This window comes from Prunus mume, linkage group LG2 (assembly GCF_029339155.1).
Source record: "Prunus mume cultivar Tortuosa linkage group LG2, ASM2933915v1, whole genome shotgun sequence".
NCBI lineage: Eukaryota > Viridiplantae > Streptophyta > Magnoliopsida > Rosales > Rosaceae > Prunus > Prunus mume.
In genome coordinates, this window is record NC_142699.1 from 43,814,377 (window position 1) to 43,840,229 (window position 25,853).

Sequence of the window (25,853 nt, forward strand, 5' to 3'; positions counted from 1 at the left end):
CATAAGCAAGCATCTGCAAAACGGCTGTAATTTTTTGCTCCGGGAGAAGACCCAAAACTCCAACAGCATCATACTTCTGAATGAAGTATGTGTCATAATTACAAATATCATGCGTGATTTTTTTGGAACAAATGTGGTTGCATTCTATATCTCTCTCGAAACTTAGAATTAAAGTAATCTTCCAAGAAATTCTTACCCCGAGACTCCCTACGTTTGTCCACATTCGAAGCAAGACGATGGCGGTGTTGCCTTGATTGATTAAGCATACACACCACTGCTGCAAGCATTTCTTCCTCTTCTTCATCGGCCTCCTGATCTTCAATAGCACGTTTGGGCCGGATTTCTTCCTCTTCTTTCTGTTGCCTTTCCAATACCTTTCTCAAGTTTGACATTGAAAGTAGAATGTGTTTTGCAAAATCTAAGAAATGAAGGAATAGATAAGAGATGGTATGAGATGTATGATTTGATGGTGTAGTTTTATAAAGGGATTCAGAAGATAGAGATGACACGTGGCACAATTTTAGAAGGTGAAAATCTTATCTGAAATATGACATTATAATTTTTAAAGATATCTGAAAATCTTATTTGACATGGGACACATGACATATTTTTAGAGGGTGAAAATCTTATTTGAAATATGAGATTATAAATTTTTTTTTTAAATATCTGAAAATTTTATCTGACATGGGACACGTGGCACAATTTTAGAGGGTGAAAATCTTATCTGAAATTTGATATTATAATTTTTTTAATGAATATCCGAAAATTTTATCTAGAATAAGACACGTAGCAACCGAGATTCTCATCTGAAAATCTTTTCCGAAAAATAATAGACACATGACAACCAAAAATCTTATTACAAATTTATAAATAAACCCAATTCTAGACATGTATTTATAAAAAAACTCAAGCACTATTTAAACATAGAAACACACCCAAAATCAACCCCAAAGTCAACTTTTTGGGTGTGTTTATAAATGAGTTTTGAATGTGTGTAATAATGGATTTTGGGTATGTTTATAAAGTGTTTTGGGTGTTGGGTTTTTTTATAATTTCAACCTCCATTTTGGGTGTTTTAGTGAAACTCCCAAATCTTATTTACAAAAGATTATCAAAATTAATGGTTTAAAGTATAAAAAAATATGAAATAAAGTACAATGAATAATAATTGCCTTAGCCTTAGCCTTTTGGGGTGAAACCACAAATGGCAAAACTGCCACTATTCACATGAATAGTGGCAGCCTAGCAGCCTTTGCCTCACCTTTGCCCTTATGGGTAGAACCAAAAAAGACAAGGTTGTCACTATTTACATAAATGGTGACAAACCTTGCCTTGCCCTTGCTCTTTGGGGTGGAGGTGCTTTGAGAAGAGAGTTTTTTTTTTTTTATAAATTTTATTTTTAAAATGTTATTTTTTTATTATTTTACTTTAATAATTCAAGGGTGTTTTAGTAATAATGGTGAATGGAAAGATATACAAGATTATATTTTTACAAATTTAAATAGTGGGTGGGGAAATAGGATGAAGGTGAAAATAGCAACACTAGATAAATTGAGTTTTAGGTTGAAATCTTTATCCTGAACTGGTTTTTTTTTTTTTTTTTTTTTGGGCGGGTGTTTTAAAATGATAAAATATTTAATTATAAAAGGCAGATTACTCCCAAAGGTGGTCAATTTTATTGCAAAAGATACAAGATATACGCACCAAAGCAAATGACTATTAAGCGTTGATGGATATGGATTTAACAAGGTTATGATTATATCATCATAGCTATTATATCATCATAGCTATAATAAATGCTTTGAAATCCAAATGTAGGTAATTATGTTTAAATCAGTTAATAAAACAAAATGATCCTAAACCGAAAAAGTTGAGCTCCATTTGGCTGCTTGGCCCGCAAGTTCTTTTCTCACTCCTACTTCACTTTGGAAAAAGGAAACCCTATAAATGTACTCCACTCCACACCCACACCACCAACACATTCCCAATCAAAATAGAAACAAATGGCTCTCATTCGACAACGACGCCAGCTTAATCTCCGGCTCCCCTTGCCCGAATCCTCCGAGTGCTGCCCATGTTTCTCCGTTCCCCTCCCTCCCACCGCCACTGTTACGGCCGCCGTCACAAACAACTCTTCCTTCGGCTCTATCTCCGCCGCCGATCTCGAGAAACTCCAAGTCCTCGGCCACGGTAACAGCGGCACCGTCTACAAGGTAAATCACAAGCGGACTTCCGACACCTACGCTCTCAAACTCGTTCATGGCCACTCCAACGACCCCACAGTCCGCCGTCAGCTCTTCCGCGAGATGGAGATCCTCCGCCGCACCGACTCTCCCCACGTCGTCCGCTGCCACGCTATCTTTGAGAAGCCGTCGGGAGATATCGGGATCCTCATGGAGTACATGGACTCCGGAACCCTCGAGACCTTGCTTAAAGCCCAAGGCACCTTCTCCGAGCCCAATCTTGCCCACGTCGCCCGCCAAGTTCTTAACGGCCTCAACTACCTCCACACCAACAAGATCATCCACCGCGACATCAAACCTGCCAATGTTTTGGTGAACAGAAAAATGGAAGTGAAAATCGCCGACTTTGGCGTGAGCAAGATCCTGTGCCTGACCTCGGACGCCTGCAATTCCTACGTGGGTACTTGTGCTTACATGAGCCCGGAAAGATTCGACCCGGATACTTACGGAGGAAATTACAACGGCTACGCCGGTGACATATGGAGCCTAGGGCTGACCCTGATGGAGCTTTACATGGGTCACTTCCCGTTGTTACCTCCGGGTCAGAAACCCGACTGGGCCACGCTCATGTGCGCCATATGTTTCGGAGAGCCGCCGAGCTTGCCCAAGGGGGTGTCGGAGGAGTTTCGGAGTTTCATGGAGTGCTGCTTGCAGAAGGAGTCCGAAAAGCGGTGGACCGCCGCTCAGCTTTTGACCCACCCATTCGTCTCTACGGATCCGAGCATATCCATTTCCTAATGGGGTCGCCGGATTTGGCATGAATTCAAATTTTTTTTGTTTTCTGTAGAGAGTTACCGTTTCTATGGTTCCGAGTTTTGTGTACATACTGGGCCGGATTCGGATTCGGATTCTTTGTTTATGAAATTACTTTTAATTCGTTTCAATCTTTTCAAGTTGATGATGTGCATGCTACTGTTTATCTTTAATTAAACTTGATTAAGAGAATGGAAATCAAATTTCCTCTGACTCTTTCAATTGACCAACCATTTTTCTCATTCTGCATTTTCTTATATCAGCACTTCCACTAAATTGAACCAACTCTAATCGTGCACTTCCGAAGAAAACATAGTACTGGAAAATACAAGAACATAATTAAAAGAAAAAAAGACGCATACCATAAAGGAAGCAAAATACAAAACTGTATATACTAGGATAAATTTTCGAACAATGTTAGACAAACAATTTACAAAGATGAATTTCCAGTTCTACATATATCAAACTGGACGAAGATCTACATATATATTATTAACAAATACAGTCTAAAATACTCAACATAATACTCTCGTGTGGAAAGACGACGCCTTTTCCACCAACACCTCCCGTGGCTCATTTCTTACATTTGCGCGTGAAATGTAGGGAGCTAAACAAGCTTAAAATTGATTTAAATAATGCTAAAGAATGAAAAAATAGCCAACTTTTTACGAGGAATAGATAGAGAATAAAGGAAAATGAACTAAAGTTACATACAAACATAAGATACATCTAGTGCCATTTAGCATCCAGCAGCTTTCAAGAATTTGTCGTAAGGGCTTGAAGGTGGTAATTTGAAAGAATGCTGCCCAATCTCACGTGAGCAGAGGACAAGTTGATTCTGTACTCGAACTTGCTCCTTGTTTTTCAACTTTAGATCCCCTTCTGAAAGCTCCATTGCCTGAAAGAAACAGAGACATTTGAAACCGAGTACACGTGGAGGCACACACACAAAACAAAACCAGACCCCAAAAAGAAAATCAATATTATGTTCTTCACCATGTATATTGATAACAAAATCACCCAGCCTTCATTCTATTACATATTTGCATTCTCTATCATTTATAAACCACCATATCTATGAAGCTCTCCAATTTAAGCCAAATATTACTATTCCAATAAGGGTACAAGTTACAATTCAACTAAGTGGTATATACTCCATGCCTGTGATCTCGTGAAATAAATTTTTCCATAACACAACTCACAGCTCAAGTTACAAACGCATTAGGATGAATGGTACAACTACGTTTGGATAGGGGAAGAGTCATTTTGATATTGAGAGCTACTATTTTTACACATCAAAATCTCTGATGCGGAGATCATAACCTCGACATCACCACCACCATCATCATCACCACAATCATCAGTACAATAATGAACTCTCTCTTAAGCCTTACGAGGAATAGCAAATTATTTTATTTTATATTTAGTCTTTTAAAGGAAAGGTGAATAAAGGGGCTTAAACCTGATATAAATTAGCAGGTTAAGAAGTCCACAAACATAGATTCCAAAATTATAAATTTACTAACCGTGGTTGGTAAAGTGGGACATGTGTTATCAAATTCACTGGAGAGGACTATCGCCTTGGCATCCACTTGATGCTTGAAACTATGAAGAACTGCCATCTTTTGCTGTTTACCCGTTACAAGGGCTTCACACTGGCTCTTCATTTGGTCATAAGGTATGGGTGTTGTGGAAACTGGGAAGCTTGCAACTTGTCGGGCTGTTTCGAGGACCTGGTGGTAAGACAAGCCCGACATTGTAATATTCAAGCTAATAAGAAAATTCTACTGAATCTACTGATACTTTACTTTAAAAGGATGCGAATCTGCATAACATGAATTAAAGAAAAAACCAAGCTCATTTACACAACGTAATCATTAGACATTAGGCAGGAGACACAAGGGTTTTTTTTTCTTAGAACCATCTTAGGATACATAGGGTACAACCTCTTGAAATGCCATTCATCTGCCTTAACAAATAAACACCAGAATGTTGGTGGTAGAGACCAGCAGTCCACAATGGATAGAACCCTCAAACTATATTAAAACAGAACACCAAGAACACGAAAGGCAATAAACAAATAAAACAACACCCATCCTAACCTAACATAAAACAGAGAAAACAGCCAACCAGAATGCTCACAGAAAGGAACAGCAGCTTGGCAATCCATGTTTAAAAGAAAGGACAGTCACGAAAAGTGCTCGAAACCAAAATCTAAAACAAAGCCCAAAATCTAGCCGTATCCCATAAACAGTCCACTATAACGCTTCATGTCCTTGAATCTCATCTTCACCCCACCTCCAAAAGCACAAAAACTTCTTACAAATAAAGAGTTGCAAGAGGAAAGCAGCACCTAACTCAACCTAGCAGCCTGTATCAGTAAACGCTAAACTATTTTACTTCACAACTCATTATTCTCACAATAGAGAAGAAGCAGCCTTGTTTGAAATGTCACAGCAATACCAAACTGACCCTTAGATAACTACAACCATCTTCCTCAATTAAAACCTTAAAATTCCAAATATGTCCCACATCCTTTATGCCCAAAAATACCTTCTAAAGCTCAAAAATAAATTTCCTTTTTATTTTGGTATAAAAAGGCCCATAAATCAACCTTAAACAATTGAAATTACGTGCTGTCAAAACTTCCAGCAAGCACTTTTCCAAGGTTCCTTTTAATTTAAGCCATCGAGTAACAATCTTTTGATCATGATCCTTAACTTTGTCCCAATCACATAGGATTGACCACACAGATTCTCATAATTTGTTCTTTTCTATTATATGCAGTAGTTTCTATTATATCTTATTTTTATAGATATTTATGTTTTAATCTATCCCATGTTAGTCTTGGGCAGCCTGTTGGTGTTCTACATTTTATTTTAACCAATGTGCATCTGATAATCAGCTTGCAAACACTTCAAGTTCTTATTCAACAACCCAAACCTTTAAACCTCAAATTTACAACCACCACATAAGTTAATAACCATATGCAGGCGAAATTTCCTAAGCTAATATACCACAAAGAATCCCAATTGATCTACCTGCCAAATTATTTGAAGAGGATCTACTTGTCACATTGAATCTCCTCCTCTGAGATGGTTACAGTTATGTACCTAAATGTATCCCTCCTTAAGTGTTTATAAAGGTCATACTGTTAATTCTACTTAACTTTCAAAACTTTAGCATGTCCTACACTTAAGAAGATTTTGGAAAGAGATCACTTTTTGTTCCTCTTGTCCCCAGAACTTTTCAATTAATAGACAATTGCACACAAAATGCACCTTGTATCCATCTTCCCAAACTCTTTACTTTCATATGCTTATCAAGGGCCACAACTGAAATATAAAATTGATGTACCAGCGGGTAAAATGGAATTACTGGTCCACCAACTTAATGTCAATGCTGTTCCTCTATGCCACTAAGCATGCAGCATAGGGAATGTCCTGAAAGTAATTCAGAATAAGTTAAAGATTATAAAAGAGAGCTTGTCTTACTGAATCCAGGAGCTGATTAACACTTAGAATGTCAAGTGTATTGATGGAGAGTGATGTTTTGCGGTCTGACTGGCTTCCACTTGGTTCAGGGAAGGCTTCTTCATCTGTCAAGGAACCTGGAGGCATCACCTGAGAGGAAACCCCGTCATGCAACATAGTTGAAAGCCATGAAGATAGAGACACAAATAGAAGAAATCAAACCTCATCAAAATCAGGGAAGTCAATCTGGGCAAGAGGAGAACATGGTCGTGGTGTCTCCATAAATAGTGGAGCTCCTAATGGAAATGCATCATCAGGTGAAAATCCCTGTAAGAGTTCCTTCTTGATGCTAGATAATTCATCCTTTAGAGAAGAGAACAAAAAGGAAAAAGTTAAATGCTAGGGCTGTGTGTGTACATGTGAGTGTAAACATTATGTGTGAATATATTACAGATAGATAGCCAAAGCTCAAATACCTCCTAGAAAGTTTAAACTTTTTCTTCAAATTATTAACAACTTAACATTTAAGGTCTAATTACAAATATCTGGTCAAGCCTTGGACACGTTATCCTACCAAATGCGAAGATTCAACCATGTTTATTAGTTGATAAAACTAAGAAGCAGTCTCAAGCCAGGGGTGTTTATTTATATCTAATCAATGTAACTGGAATGTGGGATATGATATAACATTAACTGGTGTCTTTGCATGTGTACGTGTGTGCACCCAATATCTTTCACCTTCCTAGGTCAACTACAGTGCAGTTTGCAGCTTTGGAACAAGGATTCTTCTTGTAAAAGGAGTCTCTTTTAGTTTTGTTTCTGTTGCCATGGACTGCTTGTCCAGAGATTGTCATTACTTCTATCATTTAAAAGAAAAACATAAACACGATATTGACCACATTAAAAAATTTATGTGGGCTCTGACGCAGGTATCATAATTTCTATTACTTTGTTAAACATCTGATGGATCCACCAAATCAAGGCTAGTTGCAATAAAACCATTAGCTTCAGAGATTATATCAGAGAACATGAATATCACCTCTGACAATTTTGCAAATTTAGTCATGAAGTGGGATATCACGGTTTCTTTTAATAGTTGGTCATCTAATTCAACTGCTGACAGAGAATTAAATGTAGCGACTTCATCCTCCTGCAACGATCCATATGATATCTTCTCCTTATAAGACTCAATAGAAACTGCCTGCAGCCAGGTATCGTCAACCAACTGAAGACAGGGATCAACCTGTTAATTTTGAAAAATTCACAAAATTGACAAAAAGTCAAGCTCGATACATAAACATTCAAACAAAAAATTATGAAAAAAAATTGAAAGGGCCTTATTCTGAATGTTATGATATGGAAATTAACCATTTTATCTTCCAAAGATGCTTTAAAAATGGGAATAAGCTCTGGGAGGTCACCAGCCCGGGCTGAAAATACAAGCATGTACGATGCCAAGGTAAAGAGAGACCTTCTACGAGATGGATGCAAACCTCCTTCAATCAGCATGTACAAAGAACATATCAGAATATTTTCACCACAAAAAAATTAGAAGGATTTGTTCAACAAGACAAAGTTCACCACAACCTAATAGCTTAGGCTTTTGGAAAAGGAGATCCCATGTTTGAATTCCAAAACCTCAGACCTGGTTCACATGTTAGGCTCAAAGAGAGTATGGGAGCCTACATGTGAAGGGGTGTATCGAAATGATTGCATTCACCATGTCCACAAGCTTCACTTTTTAGAAAAATAAAAAATTTATTGGATTTCCAGTTACAAAAGCTAAGGTTTTCTCATCGATGGATATTTATTGAAATCATGAACGGATAAAGTTAGGCAAACTGATAAGTGATGCACTATTTTCTTTTTTTCTTTTTTTCGTTTTACATAAGTAATGATTTGTAAATATTTTTTTAAAAAGGGCCAAAAGGGCACTAAACCAAGTTCAAGGAATATGTAGAGAGGCCACCCATTACTACTTTCAAGAATACAACTTATCTATCATTATACCACTTAAGCAGAAAGATTACAAGGTAAACACTGAAATAACGCTTTGTACTGAATGATCCTTACCCTCATTTGTTCTTATAATAAAACAAGAAATTAAAGCTAATAAATAACAAAAGAAAGGCTGCCCTCTAGCAAAAAATCAATCAGGCTAGTCAGGACCAGGAAAAGGACATAGAATTGTTCAAGTATCTGCATGTTAAACCTACTTGCATTTTATAGTGCTACCATTCTGATCCATTTTCTGCACCCGATAAGTAGTTACCTATCAAAAGTATCAAATGATGATATATCTGACTTACCATCTAGATCCAAGGAAATAGCCCTAATGGAGAATGCCAGCTGGAAACATCTTGCTAAAGCCATGTGACTGGAGGCCTGTCAAGAGTCGAGCAAAAGAAACATTAGCGAGTTCAGAAAGGCCACTGAGCAAAACAAATGTATAATTTTCACACTGCAAGAAAGTCATCAAGTTAAAATGAGCTGAAAACCCAATTTCATCCCCTCTCTATGACAACTGCACCCTAGAACTCTCTCCAAAATCCAATTCATGGTACTTTCTAACTGTAAAGTTCATTGCTAAACTCCAGCTTAAATCATAGGTAACCACAGCCTAAATAAAAATCCACTTTACCAGCCGAAAGGAATGCCCAGTTTTTGTTGTTAGTATCACCCAACTGCAGTAGTGATAACCCAAGTCACCAATTTGCACCCCAAAGTGTTGCTCTGTCGCTTGAGGGAATGAATTTCTATTTCAGCACAGCTTTCAAAATTTTATCCTTTAAACCTTATAAATCCCTCTCTAGTCATCTGACACCACAAATCTTCCAAACTTTTTTTAAACTTTTTTTTTTATCTAGGTTTGCAGATAAGAAGAAAGATGATGGCAATCAAGGTAGTTAGGCGACACGACAATGGCAGATCTGGAGGAGCCATGTCCTTTATACGGTATAGAGGAGCAGATGAGACTGAAGTGCGATGGTGCCTTTTTTTTTTTGGTCAAGGAAGTGTGGTGGTGCTATGTCCTCCCGTTTTGGGTCCTTTCTATGCATATGTTCAGATTGGTCCATTTCCATGGAGCCTTTGTACATGACCAAAGAAGATGGACTCTCAACCTTTTACTCGATGTAGGTTATACCCAGAACCTCTTACAATAGTCTGAACTTGGAAAATGTACAAAAGTATACAGAATGTACTTAAGCGGATTCTAACGCTGCAGATTCCATAGAGAAACTGATAGCCATTGACATGTGAGCCCAAATGTACGTAGGCATGCACACATATATCATCACTACATCTGACAATTACATTTATTTTCATAAGTGATCATTTGTTTATTCAAAGAAGCCAGGATAAACCTGGGAAGCAGATTACAAATACAATGCAATATGAACTATTAGAGACTTTATTTTCACTAAGAATTTTTTGACAAAAATACAAGGAAGCAGGGTCAGAATTATCCAAAAGTGCACCATTTAAAAGACAAGAAACGGTGTTAGGAAATAATCATAAAATATAATATACCCAAGATCTGACCTTTGATCGTGTGAACAGTAAAGCAACGTTATAAGTGTGGGCCATTGCCTCAAAATTTTCAGGAGTATTCATTGCAGATGTTGCCTGAACCCAAATCGATGAAAGCAGAAGACTCACTTGGTGACTACTTAACCGAAGGGAAGTTAGTTCCTGGAAGTTTTCAGATAAGATATTTAATTAGATTTGAATTAAATACTTACCCTTAACAAAAACACAGAATATGGACTTATTAAATTGATAGACTGAGTTTAAGATTGCATACTGTTCTACCACAAGTCAAAGCACTCTTGAAGCCGTAAGATTGATCTAATTGTTTCTCATAGACATCTGATAATTCACATCCCTCTTTCTCCAGTTCTCCATTCAACGGTACTCCTGTGTCTTTCCCTTCATCCTGAATAGAGAAACTTCCATCCTTTACCTTCTGCAATGTAGAAACAGATGCTGAAACAGCTTGCAAAGGGTTCATTTTCTGCTCTAACCAAGGAGCAACCAGAGATGGCATAAGCACCAAAGAGAAAATGCTGTGTGCTCCAACTCGTGTTTCATGGTCTGGGTGGCCCATTGCTAGGAGTAATTGGTGAAATAGAGCATCAGGAAAAGCCTGAACAGGTTATGAGTATAAAACACTTAGATGGTTTAACATGATTAGAAAATGTAGTATAATGCAACAAAATAAAGTGGCCTTGCCTTCTTGTGATATGATACATTAGGAACAGAAGATATCATCTTTGCAGTTAGATAAACAGCAGAGATTGTCGTCCTAGCTGCAACTGTATTAGTTGGAATATTCTCTAGCACCACAGCCATCTTATCAAGTATGGGTCCCACATCTCCAACCTGTGAATCGGAAACAGTATTACTGAGTGTACCAACACAGAGAAGTGGTTTGTTCCTACCCAAAAGCAAAACAAATACAATAATAAATGCAACGCATAAAAACCAATAACGTGCTTGTTCATGACCAGTATCCACTGAAGTCTGTTTGATTTCCAAGTAAATTTTGTATTTTGTATTTTCAATGCAAAATTGACCTTTGGGCCAAAACTTTCTGCAACTAAAACAAGAAAAAAAAAAAAAAACAACTACAACAGTGAAAGCAAACCAACGAAACAAAATTACAAGGCAACAGTATTCCAATCTGAATAAATACCATGAAAAGACCAGTCCCTAAACTCCGGAAACCAAAGCCCACAAGATGACCGAAAAAAACAAACTCTGTCCAACTAAAGGTCCACATCCCCCCTCCCTCCCTAAACCCCTCTCCTCCCTTCCAACAACAAAAAAACCTTAAACTTCTCACACAAATTATCACAAGATCCTAATTGTCCAACTCAAACTGGTCTTTCTCATTAATCTCATCCACAAGGACTGTGCAACTGGGCAGTGGAGCAACAAATGGTTCAAACTTTCTGCATCATTTTTGCACATCACACACTAATAAGGAGACAGACACAGATTGGGTGCCCACCTTTTCACCATGTCTCAGGTACTCACCTTTCCATGAGCAATAATCCAAGCTAAAACCCGTGCCTTAGGCCCTTAGGTGGTACTTTAGCTTTCCAACTGCTTGAGAGGACCCGGAAAGAAAGAGAACAAGATTTGCAAGAGAAAACTCATGAAGAATCCACCCTCCATATTTTTTTTCATGCCTAAATGGACCAGCCATATTTTCTTACAGATAACTCCCCTACTTCTTTATCATTCAAGTTTCGCCATCTGAAAATAAAGGAATAGTAGAAGAAGATGGACTCAAGCATAAACTAGGAATGGAATTGTGACGTGATGTTACTCATTTTGGGACAAAACTAGTTAAACATCTTTTACACAAGGCCTGCCTTGTGAAAACTTTGTGTTTTTGTTCCTGGTTAAGAGCAACTACCTTTGACAGCAAAGGAGATGGCAAAGGATATTCAGGTGCAGGTCATTATCATGCAACCAAGGATGACTAAGATTGTGAATACAGAGAACGGCTGGACGAGTAAATACACAAAAACTTTTGAAGGGGAAAAAATAAGTTGATAGAATAACGAAGAATCTGAGTACACTACAAGGAGTAGAAATGAACGGGAAACTTGACCCTAGAAATAGATTGACTGAACACATGGTAAAATGGGAGACAGAGACCAATTAAATAAATTGAGAACAAGAAAACAGGGTCAAAATATAAACAAATATGAGATACGAACAAAACTCATGCACGTATCTGAATGTGACCATGTATAACTCAAGTGACACCATACATCTGATGATCATTTGATCAAGGCCGATCATCCCCTTTAGAAATGATGAGATCAACATCCCTAAAATTCGGAATGCAGGAATTTGCACATAGGAGTGCATGACCAAAATATCAGGAATGTGATCCACGAGCTTAGAAATGGGATCACGGTGGCGTGGAGGCCAAGACCTATCTGCAAGCCTACACATGGGGATTGATTGCAGAAATCTAGCTATGCAACATAGAACCTTAGAATCACTCAAATGCCCACTTGACACTGACTTGAGCATTGGAGTGTCGTGTTGGTGCCCATCCTCTTTCAAATAGAAGCTACAAAAATTGAACGTCTGCAGAGACCATCGATTCCACAAAAAGTTTGATAAATCCAACTCTTTAGTTAACTTTTTCTGAACCAACACTAGATTTGATAATTCCACTTCCTTACCAAATAAGTTAAACCTGCAGAGATGAATCATGAACCTTCAGTTTTAACCCTGCTTGAAACTAGTGGTCCTCCTGAGATTCAAGAAAATTGACTGTGTTCCTTAATCCCTCGGCTTGTGTGTGTGAGGGTGGGGGTCAGATTCAAAAACCCAAAAGATTGCTCATCTCTCGAACCTTTCTTAACCAAACAATGAAAGGGAAGGATTATCGCATCCCTTCCTTTCAAATCACCTAAAATAAAGAAAGTGCAGGTTAAACAACAAATAACTAACACTCATAGGACCAAAATACGCTTCATGAAAATGAGATGCTTAGTCCAGGGCTTCTTCACCAAAGGACAATTCTTCTCTAGCCAAGTTTTGGCTATTGCATCATATAGTCAAAATAACAAGTGTTTATACAATTCTAGAAAGGGCCCACTAATTGAACCGACAAAAACGCCAGGGTATTTTAGGATGCAGAAGCTACGCCCTCATTGTGTAATCTATATCGCCAGTTGATTACCACGAGAGAGAGAGAGAGAGAGAGAGAGAGAGAGAGAGAATAAAACAACATACTTGAACAAACAAAAATACCTCCTGAAATTTCTCCTAAACTTTCATTTCTGCATCCATGAAGATTCTTGCAAAATATTCACAGAATTCTTGAGTTCTTTTACCCTATATTTGAAAGTGACAAACCTTATTTGATAGCTGTGAGATACATCTTTCTAGTGCCGACAGAAGATCTGGGTTCCATTTATCCGTACTCCCAGGGCTCGAGACCTCAGCTTGATTTTGCAGGCATTTTCGTAAATGTTTTATCAGGTCAGATATTGCACCAGTAATTGCAACTGATGCCTGCTGCTTAGCACCTTGTGCTATTTGTGTGGTGACATTAACAATATCAGCTTGTAGGCGAGGTTGTTTGACAACATTCTTGTGATCCAAATGCTTGACCAATATATGTAATAACAAATGGGAATTATCTCCTGATGTTCAAGTAAACCACATATATCAATTATATCCACACATGCTGTTTAAAAGAAAAAAAAAAAGCACAAAATCCAAACCTGATTCCTCCAAAAGTGACTGCAGATACATCAAAACATGATAGGCAAGTGGTTTATCTGGGGACCAATGGTTCTCAGCATCAAAACTTTGAAAAAGCGGTTCAAGCACTCGACGCACTGTTGTAGCTTCCTTTGCCAATCTGGCTATATTACGCAAGCAAACCCTAGACCAGTAAGAGGGACTCTTGTTGGCATCGCTGAGAAAATGTCACAAGAATCAAATACTGTTATGGCAACATAAACTGTTTCCTAGTGACACATGAAAGAGATTATAGGAAAAACAGAACTAACATTGTGGGATCCAAATCAGCGTTTTTCAGGTTTGGAAGTGAAGGAACCTTCTGACTAATAACTGGAAAAGATGAATCATGAACTTCTGCTTTAAGCACTCCTTGAACCCACTGGTCCTGAGACTCAGAATATTGTCTGTCTTCCGTCGCACTCCCAGGTTTAGTATGGATATCCGCGTAGTTATCCAAAGTCACTGATATGATCTATTCCAGAACAGAGAAAAAGTTTCAAATTGATAGCAAAGTCAACTGCACTCATTTGGCCATGTTTCATTTGGCCATGTTTCAAAGACAACTATACTTCGTAGAACACATCCAAAAGAGAACATTACTTTTCATGATAGCCAAACTATCACATTCCTTGCTCAAGTCAAAATTGGAAATAACAGGTGCGACATGAGGTTCAGATTACTCACAGTGTCAAAGTCCATTGAAATATGAGAGTGCTCGCCCATGAACCACACCTACAAAGAAATAGTGAAGTACAAAGAAAAGGAGAAATCATAATGTGCGAGATAACGTAATCAGGTTTTCTAAGTCAACTGACCAAAGATGACAATAAAATGAAGAAAAAGAAAACATGGTCTATGAAAGGATGATGATTTGCAAATCAAAATATCAAATAATCAGAAAAAGTGCACAATAAATATACATCTCTGTACAGAAGCAATAAGTAAAACAAATGAAAACTCTGTAAGCAGTCAACTCTCATCAAAGTCAGAGTTAGCAGTATTGCACGTAAACACCGTTATCAACAACATTCTCAGTTTCTTAGTTCATCAGTTTATTATGCCAGCATTAATGATGCATAGGGAAGAGTTTTATCATTAAATGAAGGGCCATAAAGTCAGTCATTCAAAACCAAACAGTCGTCACTCAATCCACCAATTTGGGTCGCAATCCAGATCGGGATTCAGATGAGGAACCTGCGACCCCAGTAACTCTGGGTAAGACGGAGAGTGGGAAGAGGATTTTGCTGGTGGGTGGTGCGGATAGAGGGAGAGAGAGGAGTGGAGAGAGAGTAAGCGAGGGAAAGTGAAAGGTTGAGTAACTAGCTGCTAACATTAATTGCCGTGGCATTTACACATCAGTTGGTACCAAAACGGTGGTCTCCCTCAGTTTAAGTAATGTAAACCATGCCACACATAATTTCATTATTTCTTCCCTTTAGTAATGATTTTAAATTTTCCAATCTTAAATGTTTTCCTAAGACTGGTGGTGCGCACGCGAGAGAGAGAGAGAGAGAGAGAGAGAGAGATTAAGCCAACTCTAAAAGTTTTTTTATATAGTACAACTCTAATTATAATAGGAAACTCAATAACAACCAAATCACTTAATTTAAGAAACCAAATTACTTAACATAAAGAAACCAAATCAGCCACCTACAATAAATAGGAAACCAAACATTCTAACTATGTTAAAATCCTAATTATAACATACTTTAACAATAACAACTGTTAAGTATGGGAATAGTGAACATCACAAGAGATTAATGTACTTCTTAAAATTAAAATAATCTAAAGGGAGAATGCAAAAATAATTACTAATGACATGAAACGTACATATATGATACATGTACATATGGTTATGAACATTAATACATATGTTTGGGCACTTTTACAAATATCGAGTCTGAACGTAAACATGCATGCATGTATCCCCAAATTCATATGAGATTAAAGCTAAGCTAGAAAAAGGGAATGTACCATAAAAGCCAGAGATTGCAGTCCGGCTGAACGAAGACGTAGAGCTCTTTCATTATCTCCCACTTCTTGAGCCATTTGACAAAGCTTAGGAATAAGGCCCTCTAGGCTGAACATATGTGTACTATCAATCTACACATTTATTTGAAAGTGTCAGTTTCAATCAACAAATGGAAAAAGTAAAACATAGGATCTATGACATCATAACATAACACATATACAGTAAACCTAGAGACAATATAACTCGTCACACAATGGTCTAAAGTAATCCAAGCAATATGCAACAGGTCCTTGTACATCATATACAATTTCAGAATCGGGTAATCTGATGTGTAGACATTCCCTTCAACCACTCACATTTCTTTCATTGTCAACATTGAGAACATCATCTAGACTGCTATCTCCTTTCAATAACTACAAACTTCATTCATGAGGTGGTGAATTTTCTACAGGACCCATTTAAAAGCCCTTACATGCATACCTACCAAGTATAATATACCCCAAAGTCTAAACTTCTCCTCTGTATTTATCATTTACCTGGCTATTTATAAAGTCAACGAGAGTATTACAACCTAGAATCCGCATTTCATCATGTCGATTTTGTTCCAAAAGAATCCGAACAATTCCTAGTAAACTACTGGCAAATAGTGGCCTGCAACCATTGAAGAGCACAAATGAATTAACAAAACAACATAGTGAACTAAGCATATAAGAGCATCTAATGTCAAGATATGAACTTTTTATACAGGATAAACATATAAATATCAGAACAAGCCTAAGAAGGGTTGGTTATGAACTGTCTCAGTCTCACCCTTTTCGCATGAATGATGCTTTCCTCCTTGATTCATAAGTTAATTCATAAACATGATCAAAATACTGAAACGAATGTAGACTTTTGGAAAATTAATAATAGCTTAATTTTTGGGGCAAGTGTTTCTGGGTGTCTGCACATGATGCAATGGTATCCATGTTGTAGTCAACTAGATAATACACTTTCCCTGGTATAAGGTTATCTTTCATGATTTTGAAGCTTCGCTGACTGAAATGCCAATCCATTATAAGATTAAGCTACTTCAGACTTACATTTGCTCCTTACATGATGATAGCAACTTCCTATAAATGCATAGCACCACTTTAACAGACCCAAAGTGCTCATTTCGCAAATCCTTGTAACATCTTTGCTCTAGGCTACCAGTGATCTGTGGGGAGAAAGATTGAAAGACATAAGATGGAATAGAAGACGTTTCTTCTTATAAGTAGGCACTGAAACCAAAAGTTTACAATTGGGCATGAATCATGATTTTTGCATCATTCAACAGAATTTGAAAACCAACAAATTTTCTTAATATCTGAGTCTAGTGCCATTTCAAACAGTTTACAAACCAAAATTAGAACTTGCCTCAAATACAACTAGCCATAGAAAATCAAATAGAATCTTTGTGAAATGGATGGAATGAAGTATTGAATTAGAAAACATTATGTGGTAGTTTTGAACTTCAAACTCTACACCAGAACTCGTCAAAGAGACTAAGAGAAATTCAAAAGCACCTTGGGAATTCGCAGTGGGTTCTTCAAAGCATATTCACAAAGTTTCCCAATTTTCCTGTCATTTGGTTCAGCATCCTGCCACGTATATATTTCAGATAAGCAATAAATCAGGTGTGAAAACCATCAAAACGGCATGGATTTAAAGAAGAAAAAAATTATTAGCATGAAGCTAACATTTCTCAAAAAGCTTCAACTTATTCAAAGTCTCAACTAAGACCTACAAAATAACTTATCAAAGAAGTCACGGTTGCAGTAGTAGCAACAGAAATGAAGCTTACAGTGATTATCCTTTGCATGGTTTGACAACACACTCTCCGTTCCTATTAAATTTATATACAAGACTAGAGATCTAACTCATAAGCACCAAAGTATCACCTTGTCAAAAATCATAGAACCAACACTGAGCAACTAAGAAGTCACTTCATACATAAGTAGTTCTAAAACTGCTAATTCAACCCAAACTTCTTCTGCAAGAGAAAGTATCCATCTTTTTAAAACGAGGTTGCATAACATAAGCTGAGAATTAACCTGATTACGAGGGAAGATATCAGTGAGCAACTTCTTGTAGCGTTTCACGGGCTGTCTTGACCTTGCACGCATTGAAGGACAGAAGAAGCAGAGGTTCCCGCAGGCGGGCACAATCCGCCTCGACATAACCCCCATTGTTTACCGAAAATAAATTCAAACCCCCTCTCTACACCAAAAAAATCAAACTCAAAATCAAATTTTCATACATACAATTTTGCAGAAAACTCAACAACCCGTATGATCAAATACATCTAAAATGCATAAGAACTTTCAAACCAATATGTTCTCGTAGTCTTGTCAATAAAGTCCAAAGCAAAAGCTCAAAACCCAGTTGAGCTCAGCAGCATTGGAGGCGTTTGTAAGTTCCCAAATGCGTTTTGAACGTCTTAAGAATTAAAACGACCGACAAATTGAAGGCTCAAGATAGTTCAAAATTCAGAAAAAAATAGTAACTCCAACAAATTGAAGCCAAATTCCCAAAGACAAACCGATACATACCAATTCTAAACGCAGATAATTCCACTTTTTGGCACAATTAATGGCTTGCGATCGCGATCTAGAGTACCGAGGACGCCAAAAAGTTGACAAAAACAACGTTTCAAATTTAATTGTAATATCAATTTATTTCCAGAACATTCATGTGAAAAATAATTGGAATTATTAATTGAAAAAAAAAAATTGGTGAATTTACCTTAGAATATAGCCAAGGGGGAGGCAGAGAAGTCAAATCCCCCCAGGCTTTGTCTTTTCTCTTTCTCGGGCATTAATATGAGAAAAAATGTCTGTTAAATTGGATATTGGTTCCTTGTGCAATAATTACAAAATAAATCAAACAAATTATTATAAAACTGCTTTTTCTTTTCCTTATTGACAAACTTTTTTTATATTTTTTTTTAATGTTTTTTTATACAAGCCACATTAGTTATGGAAGAATCGAACTTAAGATCTCAGTGCTAAGGGTAAATGCTATCAAGCTACAAGTCCATTGTGTTTCTATATGATATCAAAACTTGAAATCCTATTTAGTAAATTTGTGTATTATATAAATTTGGAGAAATTTGACAGAAATTAAAAAGTGTCTTTATGTTTCTTAATTGAAAACTATAATAATAAAATGTATAAAATTAAAACTACGAGAACCAAAGTAATAAAATCAGCATGGACCAAAAGTTACTTTTGATCTTCACATTTCGATCATTCACATCGTGTTCTCATATAATTTGAAATTTTAAGAAGTACTATAATTTTATAATAATGCCCAACTTTTCCGTTCTTTTTTCCACTCAAAAAAAAAATTTGAAACAAAGAAGGATATACATAAATACCCAAATATACACATATAAAGTATTAGTACTGACTGTCGTACCTAATTGTCGTTTTGGCAACCTAACTGTCATACCTACATATTTTTGCAATGTATTTATAGTCTTCATACACGTTTTCTTTTTGTTACAATTGAATCTCTATAAAAATATTTTGGGTTAGAATACGGGAATGAATGAGTAAGGATTCTATCCACTAGTGAAAATAGTTGATGCACAAAAAATTAAAAAATAAAAAATAAAAAATAAAAGGCAATAGTCCCGAGAATTAAGGGTATACTTTTCTCTGATTGCATGATGGAAATGTCCTTCCAATATTTCTTTTTGACTTTCTTGCCACTTTGTTTTGTACAAAACTTTAAATTAAAGCCTTTTAGTCATATTTTGACAACTATAGAGCAAAAGTATCCTCTAATGCGACGGCTCCATTAGCGGCTTTTGGTCACAATTTGGACCCAATATTAGGCACTCTTTTGAGTTTAGCAACTCTAGTGAGCTTACATAGTTTTTTAATAATTAAAAGTATAAAGTGATTAAGTTTTTCACTTTCAATGGTAAATGATATTTTGCAGACGTGAATTAGGCTAGTTATTCATAGTACTTATTTTTTATTTCTCTTCCTTCTAATATAAATTAATTTAGAGTAGTTTAAACTATCACTTGTATAAAAATATTTTTAAAAATGTAAGTATTATTTATGTATTTATGGCAAAGTTATTTTTTTGACCCAAACTTAAACCGTTCTCATTTTAGAGTGTAAAAAAAAAGTCTACAATATAACATAAGTATACATTGAAGGAGTTACTCTTATGTCTCACTGGGACATGGGATGCCAGTTGATGGTATCTGAAGTCAATGATATCGTCAAGGTGGAAAATAACTTATATTTAAATGAGATGTCATCATGGTGGTACCCTCAACTTATCACGCATTGTCATATATTGAAAAGTTGTATTATCATATTAAAAAGTTAAAACATATGATAATAACTTAATAAGATGATTGGCTCAGAATAGCACCACAGTAATATCCCCGATGTAAATAAGTTTTTCTCGTCACCGTTACATCCATCTACATGGAAGTTTTTGTCCTTGCCAAGGGGCACTGGCATGTGAATCCCACCTACTCTCAGGAGTTGCCGCATATGGCAGGCAGACCCCTATACAAGAACACTTCTCCCCCCGGAGTTGTTCCAAGTGACGTGCGGCGTTTCTTTTATTGTTTTCTTGTGTTTCCTTTTTTTGTTTGTTTTCTAGATTTTTGAAAGGTACGCATACATGCTAAATTCCTATCTTATGAGCATAATAATCTGTCAAACAAAAATCTTATGAAAACAAAAAAGTGTAAATGCTAGCAATTTTTTTTTTTTTTGGGTCTGAATTTAACTTTAGCTTTTGTTGCTCGAGATATTCTATGGCTGGCTTTGTCTTGTTCAAAGAAAGCAAAAGGCAATCACTCTCGTTAATATAATTTATTTTTTCCCTCTGACTTTTTTTTATTGTGAACATGATTGGTAAAGGCTTTTCGGTGCCTTAAAGAAGCTCTCATGCTGGCCTACATTAACAAAGCAAAATTGGTTGGCTCATCCACTTTTGCAATAACTATTACATGGGGATGGAGGTTGTCTAACGAAAGCATATCCTAATACCATGACCTGGCTTCTAGGTTCTAACTACACATTATATAATTGTGTGAGTTGCCTTGAAGAAATACCCTTTCGCTGTTTGGCCTATAGCTTGAAGGAAATCCAAAAAAAAATCACTCGAAATATACTTACCAACTTTTAAAATTTTGTCATCTGCCCATGTATTTTGTTATAATAGGAATGGTTCTACATGCGATCCTGCGGAAGTAGGTGGCTACCAACTGCCAATGCATGTGAATCTCACAATTAGGTCTAGGCTGAGCTTGATTTAGTTCGATTTTGACTCCAAACCGTGAGTCGAACCATATTCTACAGTTTGAATATATTGTATCGAACCGTACTCAATCTAGATTAAGTTGCATGACTAAGGGCTAGGATATGTTGTGCAAAGGAGCACATAACATTAAAACAAACCAATAGAAACAAGCCACGTATAAATTAAATATGATTTAATGTATCCAGTTCGGTTTGATTAACTGGAGGTTTTTAAAATCAGGAATCGAGCGCTGAACCATGAACACCAATTTTGTCTGATTCATGTGCCATTCACAAAAAACAAAAACAAAGAAAAACACCAAGCGAATCGGACCAAACAGTTTGGCAGGTTTTCGGTCTAATTGATTTGGCCGATTTTTGGTCCCATATGCCCAACTCTACTCACAATGCATCAATATATGAGTCACTTGCAAAGGTAAACACATATATGAAAATATTTATTTTTCAGTGTTTAGTGTATAGTGAAAGCAAAAAATAATAATAATAAAGGTTTTTTTATTTAAACCTTGCACCCCATATTATGAGTTTACCCCAACTTCTAATTCAAATTTTCACAATTTCTAAGAAAAACTCACTTTTTACCCAAACTACCACTAAATACACACCCAATAGAAAAATAAAAAGTAAAAACTCATCAACCTTACACCCCACAACCAACACCCCAATCACGACTCCAATGTTCTACATTTTTTTTAAAATAATATATATATATTGGTCTTCATAAAGACATATTATGATCAATAAAGACATATATTATGATCAAACAATATTATATTAGTCAATGATGTCATATGCAATGTTCTGCATTTTTTTTTAAATAAAGAGAAACGATGTATTGATAACACACAGAATTACAACAAGTCTTTGATCATAGCACCCTAAATAATTATGGGAGGAATCCCAAACTAAGAATCTCACATTATATACCTCAATTGACAACCCACAAACCACTATTTGCATACCTTATTTAGAGTTTGTGAAGAGAAGATGAGAGTGTAGTAAGTTTCTTAGATTGAAAAAGAAAAGTAATCTGGCAATAAGGTATAAAGGAATTTGTATTTTTCTAAAACTTAATATGAAGAGTGGTGGGGTGTGTGGAGTGTGTGTATATGTACTAGGGTTAAATATAAAGTTGAATGATATTTTTTGTCTTTTTATACAATAATAAAACTTAAGAGCTTAAAATTTAAGTATTGGGGTGACAAAGAAAGATCTGAATCCTCTGTTATGATTTTCTTTGCCATGATCTGTTTTACTTTTGTTCTTCACATGATACCTCATTAAAATTTAATCTAAGGAATTTAAACTGGACACATCATTCTCAAAACAAAAACTCAATTTACTCTTAATTAAAAATGGAAAAAAAAACCCTAACTTGACTAACTCCAACTTAACATCAGTTTTTTTTTCTCTTCGTCTTTCCTTCTCTGTGCGTCCTCCCCCGCACCGAAGCCTTGTAACTTTCTTAGAAATTGAACCAAATGATTTGGAATTTGTGGGAGGTCAAGTAACAACAAAGTTTTTTCTCCAGCCGTATGCTCCAAAAGATAATCAAATAAAGCTCAGGATTTGTTTACTATATTTGGTTTCTTTTATGTTTTTATGCAATTTATTTAATTTAATTTTCCTGTTGGCTTTTAGGTTAAGGTTGGCATTCATAATTCTTTACGTTTTTCTTGGATTGCTTGAAGTTGTTTGGGTGTGCATGAAGCCCTGATCTTATTTGCCCGGAGTTTGAGCATATCTTATCTCGACCTATTTCCATGGTTAATATCTTATCTTGATCATATCTTAATATTTAACACCAAACAAAAAATGTAAAAAGAGTTTTAGTACAAAAACAAGACAGTCTCTTAAATTGTAGAAGGAAAATTAGAGAGAGAAACAAGACAGTCTCTAACATGTCTAACTGTTTTTTTTTTCTCCTCTTTTCCATTCTCTGCACGTTCTCCCCAAAATTTGAGTTCCATTTGTTCTTTCCCCAATTCTTTTTCTCTCTCTAATTTTCCTTCTACAATTTAAGAGACTGTCTTGTTTTTGTACTAAAACTCTTTTTACATTGAGTAATGCTACACTTATTATCCCACATTTCTATACCACATGATGTGGTATATGCCACATCAATTAAATGAATGAAGTGTATTTTAATAAATAAAATTAGAAAAACAAAAACTAGTTTTTTACATGATGCGGTATATACACATCAACTGCCTCATCATGTGGTATAAAATTGTGGTATAATAAATGTGATAAGACTAGTATTATTCTTTTTTAATTAAGAGTAAATTGGGGTTTTTGTTTTGGTGGATGATGTATCCAGTTTAAATTCCTTAGATTAAATTTTAATGAGGTGTCATGGAGAACAAAAGTAAAGCAGATCATGATAGAAAAAATCATAGCAGAGGATCCGGATCCGACAAAGAAAAGTGTGGGGGTTTTAAATAGAAAAACTGAAAGAAAAAAAAAACCTCAAAATATGAATGCAATCCTATCCAATGTCTCTTTCCATGTATATTGATTATTGAGTTATAATCTAATTTGTACCCTTTGTACCATGATTTCCAATCACACGACATAATTAGTAATATAATCACAAGTTTTACCGTACAATTAATAAAAAATGTAAAGCGCATGTCAAAAATCAAGCTTAGTAGTCACACAGGCCAAAATAAATAAATAAAACATTAAATATAAATAATAATAAAAAGCCACAAACCTCAAATCATCTAATTATCAATACTGTTGCACAAATCATAAATCAAGCCCCCCATTTAAGATATCGTTGCTAAAGGGCTTGTATGAGCAACAAGATATTCATCTACAGCCCCAAATGATTCTTAAGGGTAAGGAAGGGTGGCAATGTGGTTATGAGCCACAGTTCCAATCCACAGTTTGCCCTTTACTTCCCTAACTTCACTCACAAGTTTCATAACGGCACCCTTTCGATCCTCGAGAACTTCCAAAATTTCCCCCTTCTCATTGAAGAGGGAGATCAATGTTTACATCTTCATCCCCATAAATCGCGCTAAGTAGGTCATTCGGATCAGCAAGCGAAAGTAGACACTCCGTATCCATGGATTGTGAGAGAGGACTTCTTGTGCCGGGGTCCTGCAACAATCTATGGCAACCCAGAATTGTCCTTTATCGTTTATTCTTATGTTGTCTGGAAAACCTGGAAGATCAGCAACAAGTTCCACTGTCCCATTTTTAGGACCCTCTCTAGCCAATATTTCATTACCCTGCAAAAATTCAATCAACCAGTAGAAATATTTTTAGGACCCTCTACCCAAGGTACTAGATCAAATTGGAACATATACTCAAGCTGATTCCTAGCTTTGTCCTCCAAGAAAAATTCCAAGGCCTCAGGTTTTATTATTATTACCTGCAGTTGGTGGTCTCAGTAAAGAGAAGGAAGGTTTGGTCCTTAGAAAGCTGCAACCCATTTGGAAAAGCCAAACCTTCCAAGACAATCTGAGTTGTCTTAGTGGGAGGATCATAAGCCTACCAGTGGATTCTCCTTCCAATAGTATAAAGAAATGGTTCCTGCAATTTGATTAATTTCCACTAATTAATTAGGATCAGTAAATCAAATATATGAATTTTTTAATACGAGTCTACAGGGAAGGAAATTCAAACTTGGGTGCAAAGGACGGACTTACTGCCCCTAACCAACCGACCTACCCACGTCTACCCAAATATATGTAGTTTTTATATATACTTACGCTCTGTTGTATCTCTTGCTGGATACCAGTGAAGAAGATTGAGCCATTCTTGTGGATATCAAGGTCATTTGCAAAAAGAATAAGCTTCCCTTCCACATGGGTTGACAGAGGAGTGGCTAGGCCTCCTTGAGGGCCAACAACCAAAAGACCATAATAGGCATCGGCAGTGTACAAATCTCCACTCTCTTTATCAAATCTCAGGCCAAGTGGACGGCCACACTTCTTCTCATGCTTCCATTGCTTGTGTGTGGTTGAGTCAATGCCGTTAGCACAAACCTGCTTTGACCTTTTAAGGCCCACATCCACTATAATTAATTAGCATTTTATTATATTATAATTAAGAGAAATAAACACAATGACAATATGACACATTAATGAAATAAACCACACACACCAATTTGATGTTACAAGCGCAAACGTTTCCCAGCCCAAATCGCTGCCCATCCATCTAACAATGCGTCCATCAGCCAACCCTGTGTAAGGGCCACGACCCAAAGCATCAAACTCCAAGGACTCAGGACCAAAAACTTCATCTTCAAACTCCAACTTCCCAAACCCTAACCTGCTCTCATTGTCCCTTGGCCACCTCTCCATGACTTGCTTGTATGGTGCAATGTTGTGCTTCACTGGCCTATATTCACGGTCTCCTAGTGGGCCCATTTGCAGTGGGTCCATGACAACAAACCCCAGAACTAGAACTAGGAGAAGGAGGATTGGGTGCTGCAACAATGCTTTATCTCTGAGCAAGAGTAATTTTTTCTTCTCCATGTCAAGAGAGAGAATTTGATGTAGGAATTGGATTTGAGTGGTATGTGTATAAGATTTGAGGGTATGTGTCTAGGGATTTTGATAAGAGGATTTGAGGACTTTAGATTTGAGAGATTTGGATTTGGGGAAAAATATGAGAAATTTGATTTAGGGTTTTGGATTTGAATATGAGAAATTTGAGATAAGAGTTTAGAGACAACATAGAATCGATTGCTTTGATACCATGCTAAAATATGAATATAGTTTGAATACTTTGGGTTATGTTTTATTCTTCTCCATAAAGAGATATATATGAGTTTATATGAGTGCTTTACAAGGAAATA

At 36.4% G+C, this 25,853-nt stretch overlaps 1 protein-coding gene and 2 pseudogenes across 4 annotated transcripts; 1 reads left to right on the top strand and 2 right to left on the bottom strand.

Annotated features, from left to right (window-relative positions):
- The first annotated feature begins 1,993 nt into the window (after nt 1-1,993).
- On the top strand, nt 1,994-3,127 carry LOC103322415 (mitogen-activated protein kinase kinase 9 pseudogene; annotated as a pseudogene).
- Nucleotides 3,128-3,360: 233 nt separating this feature from the next.
- Nucleotides 3,361-18,606, bottom strand: LOC103322398 (ARM repeat superfamily protein). 3 transcript variants are annotated; one of them, XM_008224311.2, is made up of 21 exons: nt 18,489-18,606; nt 18,296-18,353; nt 17,798-17,963; nt 17,270-17,344; nt 16,805-16,920; nt 16,259-16,373; nt 15,725-15,853; nt 14,435-14,482; nt 14,020-14,222; nt 13,729-13,925; nt 13,358-13,647; nt 10,703-10,852; nt 10,275-10,616; nt 10,013-10,162; nt 8,779-8,854; nt 7,838-7,965; nt 7,509-7,712; nt 6,692-6,832; nt 6,491-6,619; nt 4,523-4,729; nt 3,361-3,894 (listed from the first exon to the last, which is right to left on the bottom strand). In XM_008224311.2, the coding sequence occupies exons 3-21, from the start codon at nt 17,930-17,932 to the stop codon at nt 3,736-3,738; spliced, it is 2,994 nt and encodes a 997-aa protein (XP_008222533.2). In that variant the 5' UTR covers nt 17,933-17,963; nt 18,296-18,353; nt 18,489-18,606; the 3' UTR covers nt 3,361-3,735. The 3 variants fall into 3 exon arrangements, with proteins under 3 accessions (XP_008222533.2, XP_016647733.2, XP_088901090.1); XM_016792247.2 differs by having other exon boundaries at nt 16,818-16,920; nt 18,489-18,604; XM_089044964.1 differs by lacking the exon at nt 18,296-18,353 and having other exon boundaries at nt 18,489-18,503.
- A 5,081-nt stretch (nt 18,607-23,687) lies between these two features.
- Nucleotides 23,688-25,832, bottom strand: LOC103322414 (protein STRICTOSIDINE SYNTHASE-LIKE 13-like; annotated as a pseudogene). Its single transcript, XR_016123549.1, has 4 exons — nt 25,157-25,832; nt 24,763-25,048; nt 24,423-24,583; nt 23,688-24,279 (listed from the first exon to the last, which is right to left on the bottom strand). The product of XR_016123549.1 is annotated as a protein STRICTOSIDINE SYNTHASE-LIKE 13-like (transcript).
- Nucleotides 25,833-25,853: the final 21 nt, after the last annotated feature.